We start from the raw sequence: 13,114 nt of genomic DNA, 5'->3' as shown, positions 1-13,114 counted from the left end.
AAAAAATATACTTAATTTATTTTAATTTATTATTGTTCATGACTTTTTATTTAGATGAGTGAATGTTCAAAATGCGACATCCTACTTTATACAAAATACATAGCTTAATGTCTACATTAGGTATACATCAATTATTTCAAATAGATATACATATATTTAATACATTTTTTTGTCCATATTACTCATTTAATGAATTATATATATTTGTCATTTTTAAATTTAATAAATTTAATTAACATGCATTTTTGTTAGCATATTTTTGCATATTTGAATGAAAATCAATGCATATTATAACATAATAAAATATAATTATATACATATAATTAATTTAATTTTAAATTCCGGGACGCAATTCATAGGTAACTCAAAAAAACTCGGGCCGCAATTCGTATGCATCCCAAAAAAACTCGGGCCGCAATTCGGAAGAAATTTTTACCGCGGGACGCAACTAGTAGCCACCCATAATTTTTAGTGTGTTGTGTTTTAAAAAAAACTTAATCATAAGAAGATTTTTAATATTTATTAAACCTCAATAAACACAACTTTCAAATTTGTATATTATAACCACACAACACACTTATAATTGTGAGTTATATAATAAAGGAAAAACAGACCACAAAATTAAAATATGTTACTGTGTGCTTTAAATATATTCATAATAAAGAGAAAAAAAAATAGATATTATATTTGTGTAACTTGAAGAATATTCGTAGACACAATTCAGATATTTAATGTATTTATTATTAAAACGTGTGCATTTATTTTAGTAAAGGGGTATTTCAACAACCAACCGAGTAGGTACATAAACATTAGATTACACTTATCGATTGGCAGAGTTACACGGAAGCATTTATAGTAAATAATTTACGTTTCTACAATTTTACGATAATATTTTAATTATTTTATATTCTTAAATTATGTAATAAACTTAAAACATCAAGCTTTAATAAATAATTTTTATCACAAGTACCTACTACTAAACCTATTTTTCGTTGTAGTTTACAATTTTAGTGACAAAGGCGTGGTATGATGCAAAATAGCACTAAAATCTCAAATTGGTACTCGCGGTGTGCTTCATTAAAACCAGTTAATTTAGAATTTTTTTTTTTATCAATTATCCCGCGGCAACTTAGGCCATTGGGAAGGGGGTGGTAGTGGGTGGTACTGTAGGTTTATGGAACGGTAAGGTGTGTTACACGTGGGCGAGTTTTGGCAGAATTTTTATTGGGGCACCCGTAAGTTTCTGCCATGCCCCAGAGTGGGGGATGGCGGCACTTGTTCTCTGGACACCGTGACTTGCCCGGAGAAAAATGTCGCCCGATGGTCGAGGATCGAACCAGGTCCGGCTGAGCCACAGCCGACGCGTTAGACCGCTCGGTCACCTCGTCCCCCTAATTTAGAATTATATCGTTTAAAAACACCAAACGTATAATCTTAATCTACAAATGTATTATCCGATCACAATAGAGCATCAGAGTTTGTGTGTTTTAATATTACGTTATATAAACAAAATTTTAAGTAATACGCATTTACGTAATCGATACCATAGAGAAAATTAATTTTACCGAGTATTGGTTGTTACGAATACAATTATACATTTTTATGATTATATTATATTTTGGATTATTGAAGATTTTGAATATTTTTAAGTATATACAATTTTAATATTGGAATAAATTATATTTTCTTTTTAATCTCTGGCACTCTGTGTTCTTGTATATAGGTATTCGCTTATATCCTATTAAATTTAATGCAAATGATACGATTTTTTTATTATTATTATACCTTTGACGCTTATGTTATATAGCCTACTTTTCAACGGTATTGTCACAGTGACATATTCAATATATGGCTGTCATTATTGCACTAAGGCTTGAGCTAACCCTTCATCTCACGATGATAATGTATTATATCATGATATATACCTATATTATAATGCTGTGTTTAAAATATGTATGATTCTCTTCATGCTGCGGTCCAGGGCCGTAAAATTAAAAGCTATATCACTCAGTAAAATGATTGAAATATATTATGTAAATTTTTTTTATAAATTTATAAACAAAATATGGTCTCAAAACTATTTAAAAATGTATGAAGCAGTACGTCAAATAGTTTTTTTTTTAAACATAAACTTTGATCTTTCAATATATTCGTACTAGTGTCCCAGAATCAAATTATAGTTAATTGCTAAGTAAATAAACTTAAATTAAAAATCAGCTTACTGTCAAAATAAATGGTTAACTAAGCTTATATAAAGTTAATTCCATTTTATTCTACTTAAATTATTACTTATATTTATTTAATTAATATTGCAATATTAATAATATTATACATTTTATTTTAAAATAAATTTAATAAATTAATATTTACATAATATGAAATCTATACGATACAATTAAGCATTATACAATCGAGCAAAAATAGTTCTTCGAAATTTGTCTAGACCATTGAGTATTATTTGAAATTATTGTTGTATATTACTATCACTTTTTGGCATTTTTAACGTTAGGTACCAAAATATTTAAAAAAAACGTATATTATATACTTAGCATAAGTAAATATCATGTTATATTTTAAAATAACTCAATTAAATATAATATATTATAATATGTGATAAAAACATATATATATATATTGAGGTTACATAGGTACAGAATTAAAAGTTTATTTGTATAAAATTATGTATTATAATTAATAGAACACCGGTAAAGTACCTACCTTTGGACTGTATGGTATTATATATTATTAGGGCACTGAGGATGGTGACTTCTTATGCATGCCTGTTTACTAAATTTGTCCAATAGCACTTTTTAAAATAATCCATTAAATTATTTTAGAACATTTTTAAGTCTATACGAAGTTAAGTTTAGCTGCCTATAGTTAATTTTTATTTACTATTGAGTTTTTTTGTGATAAACTAATAATAAAAATTGTCTTCTCGTTTTTTTCACGTTTTATTTCGTAGAAGAATAAACGTCATTATGTCATATAATGTTATATTTTCTGCGTATTTGTGATTTTTTAATTGTGATTCGGTATATCATCGCAATATAATATTAAAAATAAAATATTATATTATATTAAAAGAATAATAATCAAGCGACAGTAATATTGTTTTATGATAAATATACATTATGCGCCTAAATATAATTCACATCACATAAAATAAAAATCAATTTAGCCTTATTCATAACGTTGATTCTCCCTAACAGAGTTCTTAAGAAAAATATGTGGAAGTAAAGGTGTTATATTGTTGTAAGAAACATCAAACAAATGTATTTATTTGTGTTAACGTATACCAATTGTCAAAAGTAATTTAAAGTAATCAAAAAAGCCATCTAAAAAATCATACAGAAACATATAATATTACTATCTTAACTAACATTCCCGTTTACCTCATTACAGACCTTGAAACCGAAATTAAAAACACATGTATTTTAACCGGAACTTTTTGAAAATATTGTAACCGGAACCTTACTGAAACACTTTATCGATTTTCTTAAGAATCTAAACCGGAACTGGAACCGTTATTTTATGAAACAAAACTTTTAGGTTTTTTCGGTTCTAATTTTATTCAACTGTTATCAATATATATATAGGTAGGTAATAACTATTAAATAATAATAGTTATTTCATAAAATTTGGTTTATGTAGTTATAAATGTATACCTACGTGTATTTATAATTCTAAAATGTATAACTAGTTTAATCCAACAGTTTTAGAAAACGATAAAATATGATCAGATACCAAAATGAAAAATATAAGTAATGAATATTGCTATTTATTATTCGACCATAGGTTTGTAAAATCTGTCGTTATAATTATTTTCTTATACTTATTAATTCATAAATAGTTTTGGATGACGATGTCTGGTGATGTTGATGAATGATGTCTATTAAAACGATCAAAATACGCGTCCATAATATAAATTGTTATCAGTTTGTAACATGGACTAATAATAATATTAATAATTATAGCTATTTATTTATGTGTAAATGATTCATATACATAATATTAAATATAAATTCTGCAAAGTTTCTCATAATTTAATATATATTAATGACATCAATTAAGGATCATATTAAGTACCTATTTACACAAAACATGATTTTTATAGAAAAAAAAATGTATACAATTTTTGATATAAAATTGCAGTACCTAGTTGTAAGTCTAAACATCATCATGAAACTACACATTTTTATTGACGGTTAATTTATAAGAACCAACAATTTATTTAAGATAATAAATCGAGATAGAATCACATTAATCAGTTATTTCTAAGATATTTAGTAAGCAAAAACAAGTATAAGATATAAACAACTACAAAGTTAATGACTTAGCCACATGAACATCATATAAAAATCTAGGCTATTATAATTTAAATAAAATCATACAATTGAGAATATGATAGTATACAATTATACGATGCACTGGTATCCCGACTTCTTACAATACGAGTTAATATTATTTTTTGTTTTGGCTGTTTTTTTTAAAAAGAATTGCAAACTCACTTAAGACCTTTAACCCATTAAGAAAGCAATAACGTAATCTTATTATATTAGATAATAATAAGTAAGATGAACTTAATAATATGATATACTTAATTTTTTTTACTTTTTGAAAAAAATATATCTTTAAATACTGGTATTTATCGATATCGGAACCGAAACATTAATTTTGTAATTTTAAGAACCGGAGCCCGAAACTTGTTTCGACATTTTTTTCGAATAACCGAATTGGAATAAAAAACGATAAAATCATAAAGGTTCCAAGCCCTTACCTCACATACCGTTATTTATGCATTATCATAAGAAAAAAAAGAAAACCAAGGAAATAGAAACCTATACGTTTGTCTAATATTGTTGGTGACTTGACTCTTTCACTATAGTTGATGAGGAAACGTTTTTTATAGTGTAACTAAATTTTAAAGTAATAATAAATCTTGACATTCGTCAATTGAAAATTCTAAGTTAAAATCAGGGTAAACTGACAACAAATATTCAAGATTAGGTCAAAAATAAGTACTAGTTTACAAAATATTTTTTTTTATCAATTTTGGTGTTCATTGTTATTCTTGAAAATAATAAATTCCACCCAAACAATTGAATTAAATGACTAAAAGTTTCCCAAAAAAAGTAATAAATGTCAACTGATTGTTTTTAAATTTTTTGATTATACATCTTACATTATTATAGTTATGACTGATGTTCAAACTAACGTTCAATTTACTAGTTTTAGTTTTAAAATTTCGTGAATTTTCAAAATATACTTGTATTCCTCTCAAAACTAACTGATCAATAAAAAAAGTAATAATTCTTACTACGTGCACCTATCAAAGGGTCAAATACTTTTTTAAAATTTATATTTTGATAATGTCTTCTGAAACATTAAAGGTATTTAGTTGAAATGTCAGAAGTATTATTTTATTTAAAAACAAGCCCTAATCTTTTAAATATGGATTTAAAAATTTTGAAATTTAAAAAAAAAATGTAAATTTTGATTACACTGAATTAAAATTGTACATTTGAAAAGTGACTGGGCCGAACTCAAGAAGACATAATAACCAATTCAATTCAGTTTTAAAAAGTTTAATCGCATTATTAGGTCCATATGATGAATAAATGAATAGATAAATAAATAAATGAATAAATAATAAATAATAAATAAATAAATGAAAAAAAAAAACTGATGGACAAAAGATTGGATTTTTAGTCAAAAAACGGTCGACTTAATTTTGCTCAAGCACGCCACGTTGTACACGGTGACATGTGCATGCGCGTACGTGAGTGTTTATTTATAGTTAGTGGTGGTGCGGGAGTCACTCACACTAATAATCAGTTACTACACACACGTAATCATGCCTCGAACGCACTAAATAAATAAATTGCTTATATTTAACTCCTTAAAACAGGTCCGTTTCGAATCCCCTTAAATACATATATTGAATACAAATAATAGTACCTTGTAACCGATGTACGTGAGAAGTAGTGATTCGCATAAGGCGAAAACCGCCAGTCCGCATTGTATCACCCACAGCTCCAACGGTCGTTTTACCCATTGGATCGCATCCCAATTGATAATGGGTCTCGCCTGGAACGCCTCGTCCGTCAAATTTCGGCTCCATAGAAATTCGGTTTTGTTTCCCATTTTGCATCCATAACTGCGCATAATGTAAACGAATAGTTTAAGAGTAAGTATATATGTAATACACAAGGCACATTTTTTAAGAATGATAAGAATTGACAAAAATGATACAATTTGATTACGTAAATTGTATACTTTAATCAAATGATCACAACAATAATATATATCTTTCAATATTAATACAATAATTTCTAGCTTACCAAGTTGCGGACGTGGGATCTTGATCGAGTACGACGCGGACGATATATAAAACACATGTTAGTAGTTTGAAAAATAAATTTGCGATACGAATACGAAGACCTATAACAAAAATCATAGTGGAATATCAATTCCAGAAAATATTTATATTTTAGAAGGGAATTTAAATTTAAATTAATTAAAAAATTAATTAGAATCCAAAAAGTATAACACCTTAAGATATATTTGAGACGTATACACGTTAAATTGATATAATGTATAAATTAAAATATTGAAAAAAATGACAAAGATCACAGACAATAACTTCTATGTGCGAAGCGCATATGATAATGAATAAACCATATTTAGAGAAGAAAACATAGGAATAAGTACAATTGGTAGATTGTAAATTGCCTTGAGAGTTAAGACTTAAATAGCTGTTTTTAATGATTCATTAAATCTAGGATAACATCAGACGAAAATCAAAATCAAATTTGTTCAAAATGTTAACGTATTATGTATGGGAATACTTTCAAATACACATATATAATAAGTCTATAAAAATAATGATAATATAAAGTCCATAAGTGTTTTAAAAAAAAAAAAAAAAAAAATAAATAACTATAGTCTATGACATAATAATGTATATACCTTAGTAAGTTGTGTATACATGTTAATTTTTCTAACAGGGGATATCTAATTATTATTTCGAACATTTTATTTCGTGATACGTGTAATCCTTATATTTTACATATTATTTCCCCTAATTTTTGTTGTTGAAGCCACTAAAAATAAACTTTTGATTTTTAAATGGAATCTGTATTTTATATTTTTATATCTAAAATAATGTTTTGCACAAGTATAAATAGGTATCATAATATTGTTTAAAATAAATCATATAGGTATATTTTTTTTTTGCTTTAATAAGCTTTTTTAGTTCAGGTGCATGAAGGCCCATGAAGTATCGCACAGCACATTTTGAGTGTATCCTTTGCCCCTTTAAACATCTTTTATAAGCTTATACAATACAGGCTAAAACACTTATACATAAAAAACAAATTTTTCCACATTCGTTATTTATGTATCAATATGAAATGTATAAATAAGTGTTCTGCTTCAGACTATTAACCTAAAGTTGAACGTGGAAAATAAAAAGTTTACTATATGACTACGAATATGAGTGCAAAAAAATATGGACTATAAGTCTATAATATATAGTTTTAAAATTATTACTCTTTTCTTATATTTATTTACTATTTTTTTTTTTTTTTGAAAGAAATATGTATACAATAGTCAGTTCTTTTTGAAATGAATTTGATTAGTTGTTAGAAGGACGAAGTTGTATATTAAATGCATCATACAGTACTTAATATATATTAAACATATGTATATAAATTAAAAGTTGCAGACTAATATGTAATATTATCATTATTTTATTCTAAATTCACCACATTTTTAACGTTTTTGTTATTTATTACTTAAACTATATTATTATGTAGAATACAATTTGATAACTAATATAGGTATTATATTTTATAATAAATTGAAATATGGTACACAATTGGTTTTAAGAAAATTTTATAAAAAGTATTTATTGATTCTTTATAAAAAAAGAATTATAGAATGGGAAATTTGTTTTTTGCAGAAACTGAAGTGAATAAAAATATATTGTTATTGTATAAAATAGCTATTCTTTAAATACTTTCTTTTGAAACTGTCTACAGTTTTTTTTTTACCACAACTTTTGTTTTAGAATTTCAGAAATAGTTATACATAAATTATATAACGAAGTATACCATATTAATAATTGATATTCGTTTTCAAATATTTTTTTTCATGAGTAGGTACTTACTTGAGCGTTGGTTTTTAATGAAATATATTTGTAAACGTTCTTTGAATGTATTTTCGTTAACGTAATATTCCACTCGTACCCTATAAAACACATACAGTTATTATAAATATATTTTTATTAGTGTACTATTATGCAGTAAATACTTGGTTTATAAGAAAATCATGTTCATATTATATTTGTTGTATTTTTAAACGACTTTATAAAATCTAAACTACTATACATATAATTATAATATCCTACTATACTACCAGAGAACAAAATTAAACACAAATGCTTTTTAATAATAATGTTAATTCTTTATTTAATGAAAATAAATTTAATTTACAATTAATATAGTATAATGCAATATGGTAATAATAAGTTGATAGGTACAGTAATAGTAATAATAAAAACAGACTTAGATAATAATATAAGCACAAAAGATTCGAAATTCGACTCTTTATTGGATTTATTTTTAAGTTCATATTTTGCAGTAGTTCAGAGTTCAATCATATTATATATCTTATTTTATACAATAATATTAACTTGAGCTGTACAAACCGTTATCCTAACGTTTGCAAATTAAAGAAATAATTTATTGTTACGTCATAGGGAGAATAAGAAGATGCTCTTTAAATATGACATTGGAAATATAAAAATCTTATGAAGTAATTTAGGATTTTGTGGATATATTGTTACTGTGTTATCAAATAAATTGTGCATAGTAAAAATTAGGAAGGACTAAAAATGTATATGAAGTTATTGAATGCAGATTTGCTTTTAAATTATCAACAAGTATCCTAATTTTGCAAAAGATTAATTTCTAATATAATTTTTATAATCTTCAGATTAAAGCTTGATATCAAATTTTTCTCATAGATTAGGTAATGTAGTTAATTCTTGATCAGTTTATCATTGTTCAAAGAATAATCAAATTTTATAGGCATTCTTTTCAAAGAGAAGATAATAGTAGAAAATTTACTTTTATTTATTTTTGTTGTGCTAGTAGACTTAATTTACGAATACAATTTATTCTAGCTGATAATAACTGTTTCTAGTAGCTAGTAGGTATTTTTTAATTAAATTGTCTTAGAGATTTATTTTGATTTAATAAAATAAGTTAAATGTAATTAATAAAGTTGATATGAGAATACTGAAAATTGTAATATAGTTTCAGAAAAAGACGAATTTGTAAAGGCGCGACTTAAACCACATGTAAATGTATTTTTGGTATACTGTTTAAATTATTAAAATTATGAAATCCACTTTTTACGTTTATAGGGATTTTATCCAAATACTTGGATATATCTATACTCTATACTTATTTTTTTTAAACTATAAATTTACCAAATTGGCGTATAATATTATGGTATATAATTTAAAATTTATAAAATTTGTATGGTTTATGTTGTTTCTGAAAATTTATTAAACGGTTAAAAAAAATTAGTCAGAAAAATTGATTAACACTCAAACAAATGTACTGGCTTTAAGTTAAGTTTCTTTTTTTTTAAATTTCAGTAGAAAATTATTTTGTTTACTTAAATAATGTTTTAAAATTTAATGAAATACATTTTGTTCTGAAATATGCAGCTAAAAATTTAACCGAACGTTAACAAAGTATAAAAAAACTTACAAATAATAACGATGAAAATAGTAAAATTGTATTTTATAGTAAATTAAAAATATGTAAAAATAATATTTTCAAACACTTTCTGACATCTATAAATAGTGTTCTTTAGAGAATCAAACATTTATTTTCAAATTACCTAATTTTGTACTTTACGATAAAGAAAAAAAAATTGTATAACTAAAATAACGTTTTGCGATATGGAAAAAATATACCCTAACCACTGACTTGTGCTTGTATAACTTATGCTGGTATAGAAATACATTTTATCAACAATACAAAGATCCGAGATGGACATAGATACCAGGTAGATTTTTTTTATATTTGACTAGCTTTTGTGAATATTAATAACCATATAGTGATAATACGTGCGATTAGCTACAATAATGACATAAGGACATGTGATATCAAGTGTATTATACATATATTGAGAAACAATATTATTCAATGGACATTAAAGTGATTACTTTTGTACTATTTGTATACAATAAGAAATAGCAAAAACATTTGAACCGTAGGTTTTTAAAATATTATATGATGTACTCAGATAAAACCTTTTAACTACACTTGATTTTAAATGAGTATTATTTTCCGTATATCTTCCAAAACGGTTATATCAATGTTCAAATCTACAAGTTATAATAATTAAGTATTAAGGTTAGTAGGTATTAGGTATTAGTTGAATAACTATGGTTTCGCGTGCATTGTGTAAATTATATTTTTTTTATTGCTTTTTCGATTTACAAAACATATATTTCTTATTCGTTTAAACTTAAAACTTAATAAACATTGTCAACATATAAAAATCTCATATAAACAGTTTTCAAACAAAACATTTTATGTTTTTTTCATTTTAGTGCAACGTACCCAAATACGTAGCATATACATTGTAAAAGCTATGTACATACATATATATATATATATATATATATAATATATGTGTGTGTATATTATGGCATACCATTGATCAGAGAACTTTAACATCTACAAATAATTTTTGTTTTTGAAAATATATTAGTTTTATTATATTTAATATATTATAGTAACTGACAATTATACGCTTACATATTATCTTCAATTTCATTACCTCTCTATCTATATTAAAAGAGTTTTTGGCTATGATTTCAAAGCGTATCATTGATGACTAGCAATAAAAAAAGGTTGGACTGTTGGATTATAAATATTATATACTAGTATTTACGATCAATACTTATAATATTATGTATAGAATAAATATAAAAAGAAAAAAAGAAACATATTATTAAGTTATTAAGTTACCCACTTCGGTAAATGTTAGTGCTGTACGAAAGTTAAGAAGAAAGGGTGTCATTCTGTTTTAAATGTTTTAAAACAGCACAGCTTAAATTTACTGTAAGTACTATGAGTTCACTAAATATTTAAACAAATATATCACAACGCAACCATTATTTTATATACGTTTATATTAATTTTTTTTATATTTCAAACGGTTTAGGGGACACTTTGGTTTAAAAGTTATTTTTGTATTTTTATTAATATTTAAAAATTATTTGGAGTACCTTTAAAGATTATTAAAATTAAATTATTTAAAAGTTGAGAGTTTTTCAAATTTCTTAGTTTTTTTTTTTTTAGAAAATGTAAAAAAGTCAAAGAAATTATGTCTACGGGTAAGGTAATGTATTACTTGACAGGGCTGAATTTAGGATTTGTAGGCTCCTATGCTCAATTGTGGTGTGGGCCTTACCAGAGGGTTTTTTAGGAAATAGGAAGGGCATATGCACAAATAGACGAGAGACTGAGCCACCTCTAAAACATTTTCAAATAATTTTCTTCTCAAAAACGAGCGTAGTGCAGATATTTAACTTCTAGTTTTCAGCTTGAAACAATAATATTAAAAATATAGTATTTTTTTTTTATTATTAACTTTTAGTAGGTACAAAAAATATAATGGCAAAATATAGTATTAAAGTGTAGATTCAATTACCACATAGTAGTTAAAAAGGAATTGAACAATATTTATTAATATCGCAACGGTAGTAATTAAATTAACTTCATAATATATAATATAGCTTTATAAATAATAATAATTAGGTTTAATAGTCTAACTTCTGATCAGTTAACGTCTTAACTTTGTATTGATGAAATTACTTATAACATTTTCATAATTTATTTGTCTTAAAATGTCACTATCAATGCTAAGTAGAGTTAACATGTTAAGCCTATTTTCTGTCACGAATGTTCGGAGCCGCTTTTTAATCAACTTTAATTTTGAAAAAGATCTTTCTCCACTGCTGTTTGTGACTATAAGTGACAGGTACATTCTTAAAGCTACCTCGGTATTAGAAAAACAAACTTTTACGTTTTTTTAGTATATTATTCTATAAATGTCAATAAAATTTTATTAATGGGTCAAAAAACTTGAAAATTTAATACAAGGATCCCATAAGTTTATATATAAGTTGAGAAATATTAAAAATACATGAGCATTTTTTTTTTCATAAGCGTTCAAAGTTCATATTTCGACAAAATTTATTTCATTTAAAATTTACAAGTTCTTTAGTTGTTAAAAATGTATAAAAGTATAACTTTTATAGTTAAGGATTGAAAATTTAAGGTTAAGTACTAAGTAGTTAATTCTGTGGCAATAAAATGTAAGAACTATACAAACACAGTTTTTTTTTTTAATAATAATTTTAAGATCAAATTTGGTTGGAATAACATATAACAATTTTGGTTATATTGTTGTAATTTAAAAATATTGTTGGTGGGCATTTCAAATTTTTAGAGCATTCTTTATTTCTTTATATTCTAATTTTAATAGTTAATGACTTATGTTAATACTTTATAATACATTTATATACTATAAATGACTGAGTGAGTCGGGTATATAATGAATCTGATTTGATTAATTTGGAATTTATTTTATAGGTATCTACATTTTTTTTATTAAATAGTAGCAATACAATTGATATAGTATAAAATATTAAAATATCCTAGACTGAAAAACCGTCTCGGCTCTCTACCTCCGTTTTTTGTATACAATGATATTACATCATTGAATTCGAATTTAATACCATCCCATAATGGTAACCTACTTGTAAACTACTTTTTTTAGTTGCGTGATGTGTGGTGAGGGCCCTGTTGTGGTGTGGACTTATAGGCTGCAGTCTATATAGCTTGCGCATAAATCCAGCCCTAATTATACTGAACTACATTTAAAAAACAATGCTATCCAATATTATAGCTTTAACATTTAGAGATACTTTCTATGTAAATCAAACTTTTATATCATACGCTTTTTAAATTCAACTTGCATTATATATATATTCACGATTCAGACAATTAGAATTAGTGTA

The 13,114-nt window shown here is 25.0% G+C and overlaps 1 protein-coding gene across 1 annotated transcript in view; it reads right to left on the bottom strand.

Annotated features, from left to right (window-relative positions):
- The window catches only part of SLO2 (slowpoke 2), a 198,300-nt gene that overhangs the window by 34,997 nt on the left and 150,189 nt on the right, over positions 1 to 13,114 (bottom strand). The window contains exons 4-6 of the mRNA XM_089218918.1: positions 8,174 to 8,253; positions 6,345 to 6,444; positions 5,962 to 6,160 (exon numbers count right to left, since the gene is read on the bottom strand). Of these exons, the coding sequence (XP_089075044.1) occupies positions 5,962 to 6,160; positions 6,345 to 6,444; positions 8,174 to 8,253 (379 nt within the window). The remainder of the gene's footprint in view (positions 1 to 5,961; positions 6,161 to 6,344; positions 6,445 to 8,173; positions 8,254 to 13,114) is intronic.

The sequence above is a fragment of the Diuraphis noxia genome, unplaced genomic scaffold (assembly GCF_037042655.1).
Source record: "Diuraphis noxia isolate RWA-SAM2 unplaced genomic scaffold, SU_Dnox_SAM2 contig0002, whole genome shotgun sequence".
NCBI lineage: Eukaryota > Metazoa > Arthropoda > Insecta > Hemiptera > Aphididae > Diuraphis > Diuraphis noxia.
Note: the sequence above shows the minus strand (reverse complement) of the source record. Positions and strands in the feature narration are given on the sequence as shown.